The sequence below is a fragment of the Nansenia antarctica genome (assembly GCF_963989245.1).
Source record: "Nansenia antarctica genome assembly, chromosome: 5".
Lineage (NCBI taxonomy): Eukaryota > Metazoa > Chordata > Actinopteri > Argentiniformes > Microstomatidae > Nansenia > Nansenia antarctica.
Window position 1 is genome coordinate 47,475,976 of NC_137690.1, and position 21,914 is coordinate 47,497,889.

Below are 21,914 nucleotides of genomic sequence, written 5' to 3' on the forward strand. Positions count from 1 at the left end.
TTTTGTGCTGTGTTGAACTTTAGCTTACTCCCCACTGACTTCAATTAGAGCACAACAATCACTTGAGCTTGTTTCTGATTGAAGGTGGAGGTGGATCACAAGGGCAGAAAGACCCAGGCTACGACTCCATTGAGGATCGGAGCAGTGATGAACAGTAGGAAGAGGAGACAATATATTACCAAGTCAGGTGGAGTCTTCTAGGGGGGGGGGGGGGGGGGGGGGCCTGTGTTTAAGTCCAATCCACTCCCTGTTAGCCAGCTACCGATCCCGAGTGGCAGCAAGACGGTCTTGAACAGGGTGGTCCTGAAGGTCTTGCAGAGGAAGAAATAGATCAGGGGGTCCAAGCAGACAATGCTGGCTGCCAGCAATATTGTGGCCATTTTAGCAATTCGAAAGGCAGCTAATGTGCAACTGTTCTCTTGAGCAACCTTGAGGATGGTGTAGGGCATAAGTATAATGTGGAAGGGGGTGAAACAAAGCAGGAAAACCGCCAAGACAACAAACACCCTTATATTGGTCTTATGCTGCCCTGTCTCATTGCTGCTCCCTGAGTTCCTGTATGACTGGAACACCTTCCTGGTTATGCAAATGTAGCAGAAGACAATTAGACAACACACAACCCAGTAAATCACTTCGTTGATTATTAAAACACTCTCGTGTAAACGCACACCTGATTCACTCTTCATTCTAATATAGAGTTCCCCAGTCCCATTAGCAGGATCCTGATTGGTCAGGATCATAGTGGGAAAGACGTTATATCCCAGTAACAGAATCCAGAATATGGCAGACATAATTTTGCCGAAGATTAGCCTCTGACCCAGCAGCACGCCACAGGGCCTGATGATCTTGAAGAAACGATCTAGACTGATGAGGCCCTGCAGGATGATGCTCATGTACATGCAGATGTAGAAAATGACGCCAGCGTAACGACAGTAAAAGGTTTTTAAAACCAGCGGAGAGCTGGGAAGTTCACTGGCCGCTACGACAGGGATGGTCAAGGTCATGAGAAGGTCAGCAGCCACAAGGTTCTTTTTTTTTGCTACATTGTATATAAGTATAGTAATTGTTTGATGTAAAATCAAAACTTTTTGATTATAGAGCCAAAATAAGAAAAAAGGCTTCACTGTCCTATTACTTATTCAGGGCAGTATATGCAGAATACACTTCCCTGCCTAAGTAATGGGACAGTGAGGCATGTTTTACTCTCTGAATCAACATTTTTCTTCAACACAAAGTCTTGTTTGTGAAACCGGCCCTTGAAGTATTAAATTCAGAAGTTTAACTCACGGGTGAAGTTGAGGTTGACTCTGGTAGTAGAAAGCAACTTCTTTGTTGTTATGAATCCAACAACAGTACTTGTCCTCAAAGGTGTTACACCACTACTGCAACATCTCCTCTGGTCACTTCTGCTTTTACCCTCATGGTAAGTCGTACAGATCAACTTCCTGTTCATGTTGAATTGGCTCTCAAGGTACACAGAGAGTAAAGAGTCCATACATAAGAAGACCATATCAAAGATCAGTCAATCAATCAATCAATCAATCAATCAATTAATCAATCAATCAAGTCTATTTGGATAGCGCTTTTTGCATTGAGTTTACAAAGTGCTTCACAAGAAAATAATCCTTAACAATATAACCAATAAATACAATACCATTTTTTTTTATCTAACACCAAATTATAGACCCCCCCCCCCAGGAGTAAGCCAAGGAAGAACTCCCCAGAGCTGAGACAAATATAGAGCACAGTTGCAAGGAAAAACTCCCACAGAGGAACATCAAGTTTCAGAGTGCTTTGGAAAGTCGCCTCCCCATTGGTTTGTACTGTGGTGCCTCAGACCCAAAACTCAGAGGCTAACCAACCGCTACTTCCCCTATGCCATCAAGCTCATGAACAAGCCTATTGCAGTCAATAGACTATCATCCCCAAGCATGCCCCATGTATACAGACTGCCTAAACCTTAAGCTCACAGCCACTTTACTACTTGAACTATCTATTTCATTACTAGATGCAGGCGCGGATCTATGGGTGGGCCTGGGTGGGCCTAGGCCCGCCCAGATTGACAGCTGGCCCACCCAGTCAGATTCATAAAAATACATTTTTTTTTATAATAAAATATTTTAAAAGTTAAATTTTCACTAACTAACTGTAATGTGAATAGTTTTGTCTTGGAAATGATTAAAAGTATGTATTAATACTAATAATATTCAACTTCCTCTCTTACGTTTACATTGCTTCCTCTTTTACGTTTACTCTGATTGTTCAGTTGACCTTGACCAGTTGTTCAGTTTGCGCGCTACGATGGCTAAACAGCTAACATTGTCCCGCTTTCTTAAAAAGCCACGTCTGGAAGTCAGTGAAAATAATGAAAGTTTGGACCAGGCCTTGTCTAGAAATCTTATTTATTCACAATAACAGATGATGACGCCACACGTCGACGTGCGGAGAGTCCGAGACAGCGCTGTAATAGTTCGGTGAAGTATATTTTTTATGAGACTTTCCAAGATTAAAACGAAGAGGGGGAACATTTGTGTGGAACAACATTGTGTATGCCTTCACTGGATATAATAATATAATACAATAGAAGCACACAACTTTACACAACAATATATGTGTATACACCAGTTTACGTAAATCCCCTAATAAGCAGCGTTAAGTTTTGTAATAAAATGATGGATCACCACAACTGGTCCGAGCCAGGTACATAACATGTATGATTCAACTTGAGCTTTCGGTTTGCACTGGACTGTCAACACCCACAGTTAAAAGCTTGCAAATGATAATACAGGCATTTCTTATTACAATTTCTATACTTGGTCCTCCATAGTTGATGGTTATTGGTTAATTCATTGACTATTGCGTGCGCTTGAATGCCTTGCGTGTGTGTATTATAATAACTTGTTTGGCTGTCCGTTGCATTCTCTGGGTAGACAGGTACTTTATTTATTTTCCGTTCGTTTCATGGTCTGCATAGTGATCTCCTCCAGTCCCTGCGAATATTTTGCGTGTGTGCGTGCGTGCGTGTGCGTGTGTGTGCGTGTGTGTGCATGCGTGTTGGTCGTACCCAAATGTTTTGAGCACCCACGGGCAGAAACATAAATCGACGCCTATGATCGCGAGCCCGGTTGTGTTCCATCCATCTGGCTGCTCATACATAGGTCTAAAACGTGCGGTGATGAGTTTCACTCAGGCCTACCCAGATTTTTCCAGGCCTACCCATCAGCCACTTTCTGTATCCGCCACTGACTAGATGTATTGTGTCTTGTACTACTGTCACTTTTTTATCTTGACTTATCTTGCCTGTTGCCTTATTGTCTTATCCTGCAATGTTTGGCACCGAAGCCTAAGCATTTTACTCTCTTAAGGCCAATGCACACAGCGTGCGATTTCTGTTGCGCGACAACATTCCATTGCAATGCACACGGCGTGCGATGCGATTTTTTTTGCGCCGCAAAATTCCATTTTCAACTCACACCATTGAAGTCTATGAGAAAATCATAAAAAAATCACATCCCAACTCCCGACAACTCCTGACTAGGGTTGCCAGATGGGCTCAGGTTTTTTTGGGTGGAATTAGCAGTTTTAGACTGTGGTTAGGGTGGAAAATGTCAATCCCATCTGGCAACCCTGCTCGCGAGTCCGATTGTAACGTGGATGGAATGTAGCCAATCAAGAAGCGAGCTGACTTCTTCTTTTCGTTCTTCTGCATTTTATTTGCCCTGTCACACATTGCTGCCTCGTACAGGTCAGTCAGGGTACTACGTTAGATCACGTTTGATCCCGCAAGATTTCTGGCTTGGGGAACGAGACTCTGTCGTAACGATAATCTTCATGTATTGGGTGTGCTGAAATGGGAATATCGGCACACTCCACACACAATACGATCAAGGCTGTTCAATCCAAGATTTTTTATCTTCATGTGTGGGGTCTGTCTCAGATAAAAAAATCTGTTAAGATTTTGAAAATCCTTATGTGTGTACCGGGCTTTAAAAAGAAAGAAAGCACTAATTAGCTAAGAGATTGCAAACAGTCTGGTAGGCCAGAGAAGATCTTGACACATTTTTAAAGCCTGGTACACACATAAAGATTTTCTAAATCTTAACATATTTTTTATCTGTGAGAGACACCACACATGAAGATAAAAGATCATGGATTGAACAGTTTTGATTGTATTGTGTGTGGTGTGCTCCGATATTCCCAATACAGCACACCACATAAATTAAGTTCTGGGGCCTCATTTATAAAAAAGTACTTGAACGTCATCTTTTTCTCTCTCTCTCTCGACGTAGGTGGTCGCATTTTCGCTCCCTCTCTACCCCCCCACCACCTTTGTCTTGTCTGCTTTCTGCCTCCGGAGTCTTTGCACTGTCTTTTCGAAATTACAAACATGGAATTGATAAGCTTGTCTCTCAACACAATTGACAACAATTTTTCAAGAAACTCGGGATACAGGGAACCTGTTTGCCCAGAGGACGTCGAAGACGTCTACCTATTTGGATTAATGATAGCAGGACATCTGCTATTTGGCCTGAGCATTGTCCTGGTCTATCGGAAAAATGGAAAGACGGCAGCTGCATCCCTTAAGCTGGCCGTCATGTTAAACGAGATGGGCAGAGCAGTGAGTAATCAAACTGTTTTGATATCTGAACTAAATTGCAAGATGGAAAACTTATTAGAGAAGCTCACTGCTTCACTGCTCGAAGTCAGTGTAGAAAACTCCCCCAGAAGATTCGTCATGCAAAGATGCCTTCTACACCTCCCCCTCCCCCATCCCTCATGGACACCTGTTGTTGACTTTTGACTCCCCCCCCCTTCTTGTAATCTTTGGTTGTATATGTTCTATTGTAAAGTGCTTTGAGTTGCATTTCATGTACGAAACGCGCTATATACATAAAGCTCTACTTACTTACTTACTTACTTACTTACTTACTTACTATCTTTGACTTGCACGTAAGCACATTTTTCTAAACGGACGTAAGCATTATTTATAAAACGGGCTGCGCTTGTTTAAAATTGAGTACGTACTTAAGTCTATAAATACCAAATATACTTGAAATTGAACGCAGGTGAATGAGCTTTGTATTTCCGCCCTGTGATAGCGGCTCAATTATAGCGGCTGAATTAAGCCAAGTGAGCGGGAGAGGGCAGAGAAGGGTGGCTTCTCAGTAAGTTGCATTTGTAACGTTTGATCATGACAACCAGTACTCAAGTTATAAAAGAAAATCAGGGGTGATGGTGGATTTTATCATATGGGGATAATTTTAGCATCCCCACAGCGTCAGTGACTTCAGTGTCAGTGACTTGGTAAAAATCTCATTGCATCTGTGCGTGCCCCCTCGGCCACAATATTTTACTCAATATGCGCAAATCTAAATGTCGAAATAGCAGTAATACCACGTTCATTGATAACATTACAGAAGGGATGACCTGTACTAGGCAGCCATGTGTGACAGGGCAAATAAATTGTTGAAGAACGAAAAGAAGAAGACACGTCAGTCAGCTCGCTTCTTGATTGGCTACATTCCATTCCACGTCACAATCGGACTCTGGAGTCGCCCACACACAAGAGGATTTTTGGTCCTAAATATTGAACACGTTTAATATTTACGATGGTAGGCCCCGACCATTTTCAGAGCGGATTGTCGGGAGAAATTGACTCTTCACAAACCTCACACCACAGGATAATATTGTAGGATAATCTTTAGAGCCATCCGATAATCGTCCGTTTGCTGTCCTTGGTCGGAAGGGGGGAAATCGGGCCAAAATCGCCCAGATTATCTTTATGTGTGTACCAGACTTAAGAATGACAGGCAGCAATTGCTGAAAAAAAAGAATAAGGCAAATAAGGCAAGACAAATAAAGTGGCTATTTTGAAATAGATCAATCTGTCCCAATACTTGTGGTGACATGAAATAGCGCGACTATGTATAACAAAAGTTCTAATTTGTAAATGGTGAAACCAAAATTTACACAAATACCATCAAATAAAAGCTGACAATTGCTACTTTAACCTCATACTAATTGTTTGATGTCAAATCGAAACCGTATAGTATAGACCCAAAATAAGAAAAAAAGCTTCACTGTCATAGTACTTATTCAGGGCACTATATGCAGTATACACTTCCCTGCCTAAATAATGGGACAGTGAGGCATGTTTTACTCTCTGAATCAACATTTTTCTTCAACACAAAGTCTTGTCTGTGAAACCGGCCCTTGAAGTATTAAATTCAGAAGTTTAACTCACGGGTGAAGCTGAAGTTGACTCTGGTTGTAGAAAGCAACATAATTGTTGTTATGAATCCAACAACAGTACTTGTCCTCAAAGGTGTTACACCACTACTGCAACATCTCCTCTGGTCACTTCTGCTTTTACCCTCACGGTAAGTCGTACAGATCAACTTCCTGTTCATGTTGAATTGGCTCTCAAGACACACAGATTGAAGAATCAATACCTAAAAAGACCAAATCAAAGATCAATCAATCAATTAAGTTTATTTCTATAGTGCATTTTACATACTTTTTACATACTTTTACAAAGTGCTTCACAAGAAAATAATAGTTAACATTATAAACAATAAATACAATACAAACAATATGATCTAACACCAATTTATAGACCCCCCCCAGGAGTAAGCCCAGGAAGAACTCCCCAGAGGTGGGCCAAATATAGCACAGTGGCAAGGAATAACTTCCCCAGGAAGTTATGGAGGATATAGTCTAAAAAATCAAGTGGCCACAAATACTATCTCATACTCACTTTATGAGTGAAAATGCTTCACTATGATGAGTAGCACATGATTGACATGATTATAAGCCAATCATTTTCACAATTCATATTTTCAAATGAGTATAGGACATCCAGTCTTTGAAGACTGGTCAGATGAATACACAAGCCTGAAGTTCAAGTTCAAGTTCAAGTTCAAGTTTATTGTCATATGTATTATTAAATACAATACAAACAATCATGCATTGAAAGCTAACCATTCATTGAAAGGATTTTGCGCGTCTTTATGGATTGTTTGGGGGAACATCTGTTGCTACATGCTAACCACATCTACTGCTGCTGATCCTGGACTGAGATCACCTTCCACCTGCCTCCTCCTGTCTCCTCCACTCCCTGAGCCCGTGGCTCCTGTCTGCCTGTCTGCTTCTCCCCTCGACCCAGCCTGCTGTCTGAACCAGGTTCCTTCCTCTCCTCCCTAGCACCCCAGCCCCCCCCCCCACACACACACACTCTCTCTCTCTTTCTTTCTCTCTCTCTCTCTCTCTCTCTCTGTATAATAGTGTATTTTACCTATTGTTTTCTCCTCTCCCTCCTGGACTGTGAACTATGGCCTGCCTCAAGCTACTGTGTTTTTCCCTTGCGTTTTTTACCTCGATTTCGTCTCCCATTGCGCGTGTTTACAAACTCTATGACTCTGCCCGCTTACCCAGCTGTAAAACTGACTATGTTTGTCCTCACGACAGAGACATTGTTTCTTTACAGATTGTAACGTTTTTTGATCTATCGCATAACCTGTATTCTACCATCATCCCACCTATGTTATCATGTTGTATTATGCGCATGCTTCACAACATGATCTTGTTACCTTCCACCGCCTCGAACACAATTGTTTCAAAAAAGAGGCAATGTACTATATCCTCTACTTTCTGCCGTATTCTGATTGTCATACTGCTCATGATATCTGGGAATGTTCACGTCCACCCTGGTCCTCCTTGTGTTGTTGCATCCCCCTGTGCTAGCACGCCCACAAATGACCCTGGCTTATGCTTCAGCGATTTCAGTGCCCGTAAACACCTTGGCTTCTTGCACGTTAATGCAAGAAGCTTACTACCAAAAATCGACCAACTTAAGGTCTGGGTAGAGACCTCTAGTCCCGAATTCTTGGTAGTTTCCGAGACCTGGCTGCGCAGGTCCATCCCTTACCCAGAGCTAGATCTAGCTGGCTACAACCTGTTTCGTCAGGACCGGTCGTCAAGGGGTGGAGGCGTGGCTATCTTTGCCAAGCAACATCTCCAATGCACAATTGCCCTGGCTAAATCCATCCTTTTGATTTACTGGTCCTCAACATCAAACTGTCCAACAACTTCTCACTATCAGTGGCAGGCTGCTATCGCCCACCATCAGCACCAGCATGCACGCTAGAGGCCTTAAGCAGCGCTCTGGCGCCCTTCACCAGGTCTGAGCTCGTCCTACTAGGCGACCTCAAGTGGGACATGCTGAAACCCCCTGCCAAAGTTGTGCAGCAGTTTGACTCACTTAACCTCAATCAAATCATTACTCATCCCACTAGGTGTGATCCCAACATCCCAAACAAGGCCACCCTGATTGATGTGATTTTTACAAATGCCCCACACATGTACCAATCCGGAGTGTTTTGCAGCGACATCAGCGACCACTGTTTTATCGCTTGTGTTCGCAAAAATCTCTCCGCCAAACAGCCTGTCGCCATCAGGGAGAAGCGAAACCTGAAACATTTTGATGTTCAAGCATTCCTACATGATCTCGCAGATGTGAGTTGGTACAGAGTAGGCCTAGTCCCCACCATAGATGATGCATGGTTGCTATTTAAAGACCTCTTCAGCACCGTGATAAACAGACACGCACGCCCCTTTAAAAAAACGTAGGATAAAAAACCGACACAGCCCCTGGTTCAGAGGAGATCTGGCCCTGCTGCTACAGCAAAAAAATGCTGCCTGGCGCAACGCTCGTCGCTCCAGCTCCGCATCCGCCAGCCTCTTGTTTCGTCAGCTCCGCAATAAGGCTACACAAGCTGTGAGACAAGCCAAAACTGGCTACTATGAGGAGAAGTTCACAGCTTGTGGCTCAGACCCCAACGCCTTTTGGAAAACAGTGAGAGAACTGGAGAACAAACCTTCGACCCTGCCTGTGTCACTTAATGTAGACAACCTTGTAGTCACAGATAAAAGTCTGATGGCTGACATTTTTAACCGTCACTTTACAAATTCTGGTCTTGTTTCAGGTCCTCCTAACCCCGCTCCTATTCCAACGAGCCCTTTGCCTCCAAGCCCCACTCCCCTGCTACACTCACCCTCCAGTCCTGTTTGTCCTCCTAGCCCCTTCCCCCCCGCTCACAGTTTTTCCCTCAGGCCTGTCTCAGTAGGTGAGGTCCTAAAGGAACTGACCTCTCTGGACCCCAAAAAAGCTGCCGGGTCAGACGAGCTGGCGGCTTTCTTTATTAAAACTGCCGCCCCCATCATCGCAGCCCCCCTAACAGACCTGTTGAACCTCTCCCTTCTTTCAGCCAGTTTACCTGCCGAGTGGAAAGAAGCGATTGTGCTCCCACTGTTTAAAGGTGGTGACAAGGCTGACCCACATTGTTATAGGCCCATTTCCATCCTGCCAAGTTATTTGAGAAACTTGTCAACAAACAACTCACTACTCATCTGCATGTGTATAACTTACTTTCTGGGGTGCAGTCTGGCTTTCGCGCAGGGTACGGTTGTGTTCCAGCAACCCTAAAGGTACTCAACGACATCACTTCTGCGTTAGATGCTAAGCAGCACTGTGCGGCAATATTTATTGATTTGGCAAAGGCTTTTGACACCGTTGACCATCCCACTCTACTGAACAGACTGAGTAGCATCGGGGTTACTAACCACTCCCTAACCTGGTTTTCTCATTACCTCTCTCACCGGGTGCAACATGTGAGGTTTGAAAACCTTCTCTCTCACCCCCTCCCAGTCACCAAGGGTGTCCCTCAAGGTTCCATACTTGGTCCCACTCTGTTCTCTATATACATCAACAATATCCCCTTGGCTGCTGGAAATTCACTCATCCACTTATATGCTGACACTATTCTCTATGCCACTGGTCCCTCCCCTGACTCTGTACTAACAACTCTCCAGGATAGCTTCCTCCAGATCCAACAGGCCTTCACCCACCTCAAACTGTCCCATAACACTTCCAAGACCAAGGTCGTGTGGTTCAACCGTAAAGGCACCACACCCCCCCCAGCCCCCATCATTACCACCTGTGAGGGAGCTATCCTGGAGCAGGTCACGGTGTATAAATACCTGGGAATTTGGTTAGACAGCTCACTATCTTTCTCAGACCACATCTCAAAACTACAGACCAAGATTAAGGCCAAACTTGGCTTTCTCTATAGAAACCGTCACTCCTTCACTTCATCCGCTAAACGCACCCTCATTCAAATGACCATTCTCCCCATGCTCGACTACGGCGACACAATCTACAGGTCTGCATGCAAAGCTACACTCTCCACGCTCGACACACTGTATCACTCCGCCATCCGGTTCGCTACAAACGCCCCCTACAGTACCCACCACTGCACTCTTTACTCCCTGGTCAACTGGCCCTCCCTTCACACCCGCCGTCACTTGCACTGGCTCACCCTCATCTATAAAACCCTCCTCCACCTATCACCCCCCTATCTGTGTCTCCTGCTTCACCCTCTGCCTGTCACTCGCAACACCCGATCCTCACTCCACATCCAACTAAAAATTCCCAAATCCACCACTTCCCTTGGCCGTGTGTAACAGAGTTGGGAATGTATGTTTAGCTGTGGTGAATGTAGATGAGTTTCGCCGTGCTTTGAGCAGCCCTGGTTGTTGTTGGAGCCCCCCTTTGGAGTTTGGGTGTACTGCAGGTCTGCACGTTCGTTTGTCCTTCTCTTGTTGCCGTACTTGCGGTGGTGCGTCAGAAAATGGCCGCCAGCTTAATGGGTATGTGCGCATGTAAAACGCTCCTCGTGTTTTGTTGTTTGTATGGAGAATCTTGTAATGTAGGGTGAAAATGTTGGTGTAGTACTGTGCTGTTTGTTTTTACATGTATTGTGATGTATTGTGATGATGTGAAACAGAACATTTATTGTATGTTGTTTTGAACGTGCAGATTCACAAGCAGACCAGAGAAGAATTGTGTTCTATATGTCTTCTCTGCAGGTATGTCGCTCCACATGTTGTTTGTAATTGTTATTTGTAATGTTTGAGGGAAGTTTGTGTTCTTTCTGTGAACAAACTGTCCTGATGTGAAATGTACATAGACGGTGGACCGAGAAAATGGCCGCCAGCTTAATGGATTCACAAGCAGACCAGAGAAGAATTGTGTTCTATATGTCTTCTCTGCAGGTCAAATAAACGAATTAAATGAAAGAAGTTTGGCTGTTTGACCATCGTTACACTGGTGCCGTGACCCGTCGATCTCAAGATCAGCTGAACGCCGATCTCCGTGGATGCTGCGTGGATGCCAGGTCTTAGTGTGATAGATCAAGTGTGGTCAGAGTATTATAGTAAATGGTCATTCAGTCTGAGGTCTGTGATTATATCAGTTTAAAAAGTGCTTTGATTGTTTTGGTTTTTATGTCCTGCTGTAACTTTATATTTTTTTTTAAACATTATTATTATTATTATTTTTTTCATTCAGTAATATTACACAACGCAAGTCTGTACCACTATGGCTCAGAGGCCAGGTTTTAATGATGAGATTTTTGCCAGTCCAGTGTTGCCTATGGGGAGGGGTGCATGGGGGGCATGTCAGAGCAGAGCAGACAGTGCTGTCATAGACATTGACAGTGACATCGACATTGACAGTGCTGTCAATAGTAGGGAGGTGGGGTGTTCCCAGTTGTTTACTGACAGTGGTAGAGGCACAGGGTCAGGTCAGGACCCAGGTTGTGCTGCTGTCGGACAGTTTACAGGGGAGGCTCCTCCCACATCCACACCCAGTGTTAATGACACTGAAGCTCTTCATCACCTTTCAGACATGATGGGTCAGCTAGGTGCTCAGATTGGCGAGTCCATTGTAACCAAGTTAATTTCAGCTGGTGTAGTTCACTCAAGTAGTATGAGCAGTGCACACCTCAACTGCACATCGCCTCCAGATCCTGTAACTGATCCTAATGTTGTTAGACAGGAGGTTCCGTGCGTTACTGTGAATGTAACATCAGACAGGGAACCACCAATGTTCCGAGGTGATAGTTCTGATAAGTGTTCAGTCCAGGACTGGATTGACATGTCTAAAGCTTATCTGAGAAAGCAGAAATGTCCAATGCATGAACAGGCTGAGGAGATACTGGCAAGGCTGATGGGTAAGGCAAAGGATGTTGTGAGGGTTGGTTTGCGAAGCGATCAGACACTTGATGTGAAGCAGAACCCTGATCTCATCTATGATATCCTTCTCAAGTACTTCAGTGATGTGTCATCATGCCTCCCGTTGTCAGATTTCTATGCCACTCTACCCAGACCCAATGAGAACCCTGTAGACTACTGGTTGAGGATCAACAAAGCAGCTGATGTAGCTGGTGAGGGCCTTCGCAGACAAGGTAGGAGGATGGAGAACGTGGGTGAAGAGGTAGCACGGATGTTTGTCAGGCATTGCCCGGACTCTGGACTATCCCGTATTCTGGAATGCAAGGCTATTGAGGAGTGGAGCTCACGAGACATACAGTTGAAGATTGATAATTATCAGAGAGAGCTGAGAGCCTCTGGCAGGACCGGTAGTTCTGTGCCATTGAAGAGCCATGCCACCGCCCTCCACACTGTGCAGTCTCATCCAGAGCCTTCGATTCAGTCTGTGTCTGAGCAGTGTTCCACCCAGTACCCCCCTGCTCCTGCCCATAGTCCAGTGTACCACACACAGTGTCCGCCTTCTACCCTCATTCCTTCCCAGGACCATGCTTTAGGCCAGCTTCCGTGCCCCTCCTCCGCGACTGCTGTGGCCCAGAACACTCAGCAATCTGAAGACAGGATTCTTGCTCGCATTATGGAGAGTCTGGAGCAGATGATGGGGAAAGTGCAGCAGCGTGACAGTGCTCCTCGTGGCGGAAGATACCAGGGTGGCGCCCGTGAGAAGGCCTGCCGAGTCTGTGATGACAGTAGACACACTACCATCTCACACTGCATGTCAGAGAGGCTGTGCTTTGTCTGTTTAGCCCCAGGTCACACAAAAGTTGAGTGTCCCACCAGGTCGTCCCGAGCACCTCAGCCTCAGGGAAACTAGGTGGCCTGTATTCAGAGGGAGAAAATATAGGTCGCCAAGTAAACTCCCATTGTGAGGACGAATCTAGTGCTGAGACAGTGTATATAGCTCTCAAAAGCTCAAGTGATAACTCTGAAGATATTGTTTATCAGAATACGCATACAATTAGTGGTAGTGACAGCCTTTTCTACACACCTGTGACAGTTGGTAATACAGTGACTCTAAATGCTATGCTAGACAGTGGGTCTATGGCTTGTACAATGAGTAAGACGGCAGAGGGAAAGCTTAGAGAGGTTGGAGTTGCTACAGAGCATAACCAGTTCAGTTCAAATGTGGTGCTTGTTGGCTGTGGTGGTCGCCGTGTCAAGCCTGAGTCAGCTTTCAACGTGGAAATGGAGGTGTATGGCTGTAGGATTATGGTTCCCACTCTGGTAGTTGAAGGCCAGCATGATGAGTTGATACTAGGCACCAATGTTATTAAATATATCCTCCGGCAGTATAAGCAATGTGATGGCTACTGGAAGGCTGTGTCTACGCCCTGTCCTGCTGGCGATCCAGAATCTGAACAGTTTCTCTCGATGCTCGCTGGTCTGAACCGTTGGCGAGGTGACGTCATACCTGACAAGATAGGCACAGTCAGGTGCAACTCAGCCGTGTGTCTTGAGCCTGGTCGGGAGTACCTGATGTGGGGCAAGCTACCCAAGTCCACTATTGTGTCTCCTGGTAGCGCTGTGATGACAGAGCCCACATCGTGTCGCTCAGCTCCAAGAGGGGTTCTGGTGGCCAGAGTTGTTACTCCTTTGTGGGGAGACGGATGGGTTCCATTGAAGCTGATCAACTCGTCCGACAGGCCCGTCTTGGTAAGACGCAATGCTAAATTGGCCGACGTCTTCTCCTGCATTGCGCTCGAGGACATGGATGAGACCGGACCTGCTGAGGTCCCACTACTCAGTTGCTGTCAAGTAACCCCGTCCAGTGAAAATGCGGCCCGCACTGTTGATGAGGAACTGAAGTACATGGGATTGAGTGGGCTCGACATACACTCCTGTGACGTGTCTGAACAGTGTAGAAGCAAGATGGCTGACCTGGTTGTGCGCTACAAGGACATCTTCTCACGCCATCACCTGGATTGTGGAGAGGCAAAGGGCTTCATACATCGCATTCACCTCTCAGATCACAGGCCATTCCGGCTCCCATTCAGACGAGTGCCCCCCAGTCAGTATCAGAAGTTGCGCCAAGTACTGAGTGAGATGGAGGAGAAAGATATAATCAGGAAGTCAACCAGTGAATATGCATCTCCGTTGGTTCTTGTATGGAAAAAGAACGGAGATCTCCGTATCTGTACAGACTTTCGCTGGCTGAACAAGAGGACCCTGAAGGATGCTCACCCTCTCCCTCACCAGGCCGACTGCTTAGCTGCACTTGGAGGTAACTCCTTGTTTAGTACTATGGATCTAACCTCAGGGTTTTATAACATGCCACTACACGAGGATGACAGAAAGTACTCTGCCTTTACAACACCTATGGGCTTGTATGAGTATAATCGCCTCCCGCAGGGCCTCTGTAATAGTCCTGGGAGCTTCATGCGTATGATGACTAGCATTTTCGGAGACCAGAACTATCTGAGCTTACTGGTTTATCTGGATGATTTATTGGTGTACGCCCCTGATGAGAGGACAGCTCTGGAACGCTTGGAGATGGTGTTCAGTAGACTGCGTGGTCATAACCTGAAATTGGCCCCCAAGAAGTGTTTTTTTCTCCGGAAATCCGTCAAATTCCTCGGCCACATAATTAATGACAACGGTGTGTTGACTGATCCCAGCAAAGTTGAGAGCATCGCAAAGATGACAAGTGCTGACCTGATGGAAGCGGACGGTGTAACCCCCTCACAGAAACGAATCAGATCTTTCTTGGGGATGATCAATTATTACCAGCACTTTGTGCCTAGCTTCTCCGCTATTGCAAAGCCTCTCTTCTCTCTGTTGACGGGCCAGAAGAGAAAAGGGAAGGTGAAACAGTCCAAACAAAGGTCACAAAGCAGGAAGTTGAAGGTTACTGACTGGACCCCCGAAACGGAGCAGGCTTTCCAGAAGCTGAAAACGGCGCTGGTTGAGACGGCTGTCCTGGCTCACCCTGATTTCAGCCGTCCCTTCATGCTGTCGACGGACGCGTCCCTTGATGGCATCGGTGCTGTCCTGTCGCAGATCCAAGAGGGTGAAGACCGAGCGAGGCCAATCGCATTCGCCAGCAAGTCCCTCTCTCAGTCTCAGAGAAACTACCCAGCCCATCGGTTGGAATTCCTAGCCTTGAAGTGGAGTGTCTGTGACAAGTTTAGCCATTGGTTGAAGGGGCATGATTTCACTGTTTGGACGGACAATAATCCATTGACTCATATCATGACGAAGCCCAAGCTGGACTGCTGCGAGCAACGATGGGTGGCTAAGTTAGCGAGCTATAACTTCGACATCAAGTACGTGCCAGGCCCACAGAATGTTGTCGCTGATGCCTTGAGTCGTGTGCCTTTCGTCAAGCAGAGAGTCAGTCACAGATTACTTGAAGAGCCCTACAAGAATCTCCTCTCCGAAGTCCAGGATGTGTCGAGTGCTTCTGTACAGGACGCCTTCCGGTCGTCCAATGATAGTGGTGACACTCCACGCCAGGTAGAGAGTTACGCTCAAAGTGTCCCATCACCTCTGCATGTCCACGCTCAGTCTATGGAGATGGATGAAGTGTCTGTTGTTCTACAGTCATATGACGATCTGTGGGAGGTCGGAGCAAGAACGCGTGCTGTAGCAGTCTTGCACCATTTGCCTCAGTTAGTCCCAGGTGGTCAGGACTCACTTCCTGCTTACAGTGAGAAGGAACTCCGGGATGAACAGCTCAGAGACAGAACTCTCTCTCGAGTCTTGTACTATGTGGAGAGACATCGGAGACCCTCCAGGAGAGAGAGAGATAAGGAATCAGTCACAGTCATGAGGTACCTGAAGCACTGGGAGAAACTTGTTGTGAGCAATGGGATACTCTACAGAGTCTCGAGGGATCAAGTCGTGAAGTCAAAACGCCGCCAGTATGTGGTTCCTGAGTCTAAGAAAGTTGAAGTTCTGAGAGGTGTTCATGACCATGCCGGCCATCAAGGTCAGTTCAGGAGTCTTGGCTTGGCCAGACAGAGGTTCTTCTGGCTCAACCTCGACAGAGACGTAAGAGACTACGTCCGTAACTGCCAGCGGTGTATTGTCAGTAAGACTGTTGAACCTGCTGCGAGGGCGCCTTTGCAGAGTATCACATCAACCAGGCCACTTCAGCTGGTTTGCATTGATTTCTGGTCAGCGGAGGACTCAAGGAACAAGTCAGTTGATGTGTTAGTTGTTACTGACCATTTTACAAGAATGGCCCAGGCATTCCCCTGCAAAGATCAGTCAGCCAAACAGGTGGCGAGAGTTCTATGGGACAAGTTCTTCTGCGTCTTTGGGTTCCCAGAACGTATCCACAGCGACCAGGGAGCTAGCTTCGAGAGTCAACTAGTGAGTGAGCTGCTCAGAGTCTCCGGTGTCAGAAAGTCGCACACAACCCCGTATCACCCGATGGGTAACGGTAGTGTGGAACGTTTCAATAGAACTCTCGGTAACATGATCCGAGCGCTTGAACCAGAGGCAAAAATCAACTGGCCGAGGCGTTTGCAAACTCTGACGTTCATGTACAATAGCACAGCGCATGAGTCAACTGGCTATGCACCTTTCTATCTGATGTTTGGGCGTACTCCTCGTCTCCCTGTCGATATACTCTTCCGGACAGTCCTGAATGATCCAGCTGTGGTCAGCTACGACAAGTATGTGATGTCTCTCACGAAGGATCTGAGAGAAGCTATGGTCATAGCCCAGGAACATGTCATAAAAGAACAGCACCGTCACACAGAGCTCTACAACAGACGAGTAAAAGGGCCCACCATTGACGTCGGAGACCGTGTGCTGTTGGCGAACAAGAGAGAGAGAGGAAAGAGAAAGGTGGCTGATCGTTGGGAGTCTACTGTATACACTGTGGTGGATAGGAACTCTGAGACTCACACATATAGGATACAAGACACTGTCACTGGACGAGAGAAGGTAGTCCACCGTAATCTATTGTTGTTGGTGAACTTTCTGCCGGTGTATGATACGAGTGTGATCTCTGACCCAGTTTCATCCCTGTCTGCTGTTCATACATCAAATGAGCCAAGTGACATGTCCGTATCGGAAGTGGAACAGGATTCCTTGCCTGGGGAAGTGAGTAGAGGAACCGCGTTCGAGTCGGAGAGAGTGGATTCCTGTCCTGGGAGTGAGGGAGGGGAGGTTGAAGACATGGAGTATGGGGGAAGAGCTGTTCGGGAGAGGGATGTTCCCTTGACTGTTCCAGAGCCCAAGGATCCCAAGGGAAGAACCCTGGAGTGGGTCACCCAGTTACCATTCCCTGACCACTCACGGACAGAGGCTACTAACACTGTAGTGTCTTCAGTCTCGTTTGCCCCTCAGAGGGTTCCCGAGCAGATGGCTGAGGAGCAAATGGTAGATCAGTCCATTAACTCTGATTCTAGATTTGTGGTTAGCGCTGATGATTGTACTGATGTTTCTGGTAACACAAATCAGACAGATGATGCTAGTGACACACAGCGTACTGACACTTTAGCTTCTGTCACACAGTGTGAACATCCTAGTACAGTCACACAGGTCAAGTCCAAGTTTGGTCGCCTTATCAAACCAGTTGACAGATTGATTTATACTATGTCAGGACAAGACATTATCCAAGACACTAAGTCAAACATTCGAGCTGTTTGCAGGTCAGTGTTCCAGGCTTCCCACAGTTAGATAAGCCGAAGCTCAGTTCAGTGCATGTATACACTGTGCACACTGACATCCTATGACATATAGGTTTGTTCGTTATTCTGATTGTTTCATAAGAGGTTGTGGCCTCTTGAAGGCTAGTAATACACAGTGAAAATAGGGTCTTGTGGGGTGTAGAACGCATCCTACCGCCAGTAGTTGGTTGGAGAGGTAGTTTACCTCTCTTTCCACTTCATCCTTATAGGATACTTTTCAAGTTGGCTGTCCTGTCCTTTGGCGGCCCTATGTAATAGTGTAAAAAGTAAAAAGTAGTATTTAAATGTATAGTTGCTGCTCAAGGTTGGCGAAATTCAGGGGAGGTGGGTGTAACAGAGTTGGGAATGTATGTTTAGCTGTGGTGAATGTAGATGAGTTTCGCCGTGCTTTGAGCAGCCCTGGTTGTTGTTGGAGCCCCCCTTTGGAGTTTGGGTGTACTGCAGGTCTGCACGTTCGTTTGTCCTTCTCTTGTTGCCGTACTTGCGGTGGTGCGTCAGAAAATGGCCGCCAGCTTAATGGGTATGTGCGCATGTAAAACGCTCCTCGTGTTTTGTTGTTTGTATGGAGAATCTTGTAATGTAGGGTGAAAATGTTGGTGTAGTACTGTGCTGTTTGTTTTTACATGTATTGTGATGTATTGTGATGATGTGAAACAGAACATTTATTGTATGTTGTTTTGAACGTGCAGATTCACAAGCAGACCAGAGAAGAATTGTGTTCTATATGTCTTCTCTGCAGGTATGTCGCTCCACATGTTGTTTGTAATTGTTATTTGTAATGTTTGAGGGAAGTTTGTGTTCTTTCTGTGAACAAACTGTCCTGATGTGAAATGTACATAGACGGTGGACCGAGAAAATGGCCGCCAGCTTAATGGATTCACAAGCAGACCAGAGAAGAATTGTGTTCTATATGTCTTCTCTGCAGGTCAAATAAACGAATTAAATGAAAGAAGTTTGGCTGTTTGACCATCGTTACACGTGCATCATTCCAGTTTGCTGCCCCCTCTGACTGGAATGCTCTGCAAAAAACCCTCAAACTGGATAATCTCATCTCCCTCTCTGCCTTCAGACTCACTATTTCAGACACACTCACTGATTCCTGCACATGCTTCTCTTCTCTGTAGGGCAGCACTTGTATCATTCCCTTTACACACCCCCTCTGTCCACATGCACTTGTTTTTATGCGCCCATACGCTCATGTCTGCTCATTCTCTGCTTTTAAGCTTTTCTGTGTTAATGTTAATACTGTTTTCTAATGTTTGTTGGCCTGTTTCGTAAGTGCTTATTGCTGTTGTTGTATTTGGTGGCTGTGTCTCAGTGGTTATTGTTGTACCGTATTTATGGTTGCTTGACTGTGTCTCAGTGTGTATTGTTGTATTGGTTTGTTTACTGGCTGTCTTAGTGTCTATGTTGTATCGCTGTGTTGATTGGTCGTGTCCCAGCGCTTATTGTTGTATTATTGTCTTTCCTGACTGTGTATCAGTGCTTACTGCTGTATTGTTGTGTTTGCTTGGCTGTGTCCCAGTGCGTTTTGTTGTATTGTATTGTCTTGTGTTGCCTGTCTGCTTTTTGTGCTTACTGTTGTATTCCATTCTTGATGTCCGTTAGTGCTTTTGTTGTATTGTTTGTGTGACATGCATGTGTTTAATGCTTATTGTGCTTTGTTTTTAACAAGTTTTATCTTTCAGCCCTCCTCCCCTTTCCCCTTATGAGGCAGGCCGGCATTGTAAATAATAATTTTGTTTTAATTGTCTCGCCTGGTAAAATAAAGGTAAAATAAAAAATAAAATAAAAAATGTACAATGAAATTATTCAGCCTCGTCTCTCTCTGCAGTATCACACACAACAAATATAGTCCACAATACAAACAAAACAACAATACAGTACAAGGTGCTTAGTGCAGGGTGTAAAGTGCCAAGTGCAGTGCGCATGGTTCAATTGTTCAGCAACCTAACTGCCTGTGGGAAGAAACTATTTCTGAGGCGGGTGGTGCATGAGTTGATACTTCTATAGCGTTTTCGGGATGGGAGGAGTGTGAATAGTGCATAGGCAGGGTGGCTGGTGTCTTTACTGATGTTTTGAGCTTTCTTTATACAGCGGATGTTGTAGATGTTATTGAGTTGTGGCAGTTCTGTGTTGATTATTTTGGCTGCAGTCTTCACTGTCCTCTGTAAGAGTCTACAGTCCTGGGCAGTTAGGTTGCCGAACCACACTGTGATGCATCCTGTCAGAACAGCTTCTATGGTGCTGCGATAGAAGTTCACAAGAGATTTGGTGCTCAGGCCAAATCTCTTGAGGCGCCTCAGAAAGTACAGTCTCTGCTGAGCTTTCTTGAGGATATGTTTGGTGTTCAGGGACCATGAGAGTGTATCTGTGATGTGTATGCCCAGGAATTTGAAACTATTTACAATATCTACAGAAGACCCATTGATGGAAATGGGAATGTGATTGGTGCTGGACATTCTAAAATCAACAAGGACTTCTTTGGTTTTGCTGATGTTTAGAGAGAGGTTGTTATTTTGGCACCATAGGGTTAGATCATCAATTTCCGCCCTATAGGCCCTCTTGTCACTGTCGCTTATAAGTCCAATCACTGTGGTGTCATCTGCAAATGTTATGATTACATTATTTCCATGTTTGGCAGTACAGTCATAAGTGAACAGACTGTACAATAGAGGACTGAGGCAGCAGCCTTGGGGCGCGCCAGTCTTGGTGGTTAATTTGGACGAGTGTGTTTCTCCTATATGCACAGACTGCGGCCTGCCTGTTTGAAAATCAAATAGCCAGCTGCAGATGGAATTGCCCAGGCCAAGACCCCTGAGTTTCAACACCAGTTTAGATGGTCCAATCGTATTGAAGGCATAGCTATAATCAATGAACAACAATCTGACATAATTCATTTTTCTTATCAAGGTGTACTAGGGCAGTATGCAGAGCAAGTGAGATGGCATCGTCAACAGATCTATTTGAACAGTATGCAAACTGTAATGGGTCAATGGTAGCAGGGATATTACGTTTTATGAATAGTATAACCAGTTTTTCCAGGCATTTAATGATGACAGAAGACAGAGCAACAGGTCTGTAATCATTTAGGCATGAGCCAGGTGTTTTCTTGGCAATGGGCACAATAATGGTCTCTTTAAGTATTGTGCATATAGTACAAACAAGACAGACACTTCACAAATACGTGTGGTTCTCTTTTAACTTGGGTTGTCAGCTGTCCCTGTGTGTTAGTCAGGCTGTTGTAGTATATTTTTGCCTCACACACAGACATAGAAACCAGATATCCTGTATAGAATATATAAGCTGTATATGTCACCTTTGGTTATAAGGGTCCTCCTGACTGTGGGGCTTAGCAAGGTATTTATGATCCTTTGTTCTATGACCATTACAAAATGGATGACCTGAAGGCCTGTATCTTAAAATGGCCCCTGACCTATACCTCTTTTTCACACCTCAAGCATCTACAGTTAACATGACTGGGCCATTGTTGTAGTTATATTTGCATAGGAAAAGACATAAAAGCACATAAAACCACCAGCCCTCTCTCTCTCTGATCACCACGCAGCCCACCAGACCTCCAGCCAACTCTCATATATTCTGTAACATGTGTACTTTGTTTAAATAAATAGTCTTAAACTCAGAATTGTTTTCGTGGTCCATATTCAACAAGACAACTTACACTGTCCCTTATTTTGGGCTGGATGAATATAGGGAAGCTCCCTAGTCTCGTATATTCATCCAATCACAGGCCCCTCTCATGCGTATGTATAGCGTAAATGTGTCAATTCCTGCAAACCCCCTGCCCCGTGCAGTGGCACGTCATCTTTTGTCCCGTATTTGGTAGTGAGAAAGGTGGCAAACGTATTTTTAACAGTGTGGTTTTTAAGTAGAATGTTCTCTCACATGCTCATTTCCTGGTGTTCAGAGTGCCCTGGAAAGTCCCCTCCTCATTGGTTTACTGTGGAGCCTCAGAGACAAAAACTCAGAGGCTAACCAACAGCTACTTCCCCCAGGCGATCAGGCTCATGAACAAGACTCCTGTAGACAATCGACTATCATCCCCAATCACACCCCATGTATACAGACTACCTACCCTTAAGT

At 45.4% G+C, this 21,914-nt stretch overlaps 1 protein-coding gene across 1 annotated transcript; it reads right to left on the reverse strand.

Moving 5' to 3' along the window:
* Positions 1-197: 197 nt before the first annotated feature.
* LOC308158064 (P2Y purinoceptor 13-like) lies at positions 198-20,272 on the reverse strand (the record flags this gene model as incomplete). The annotated part of the gene is made up of 2 exons (XM_080531656.1): positions 198-1,039; positions 19,882-20,272. 2 exons carry the CDS (start codon positions 20,270-20,272, stop codon positions 198-200), a joined length of 1,233 nt encoding a protein of 410 aa, XP_080387782.1.
* Positions 20,273-21,914: the final 1,642 nt, after the last annotated feature.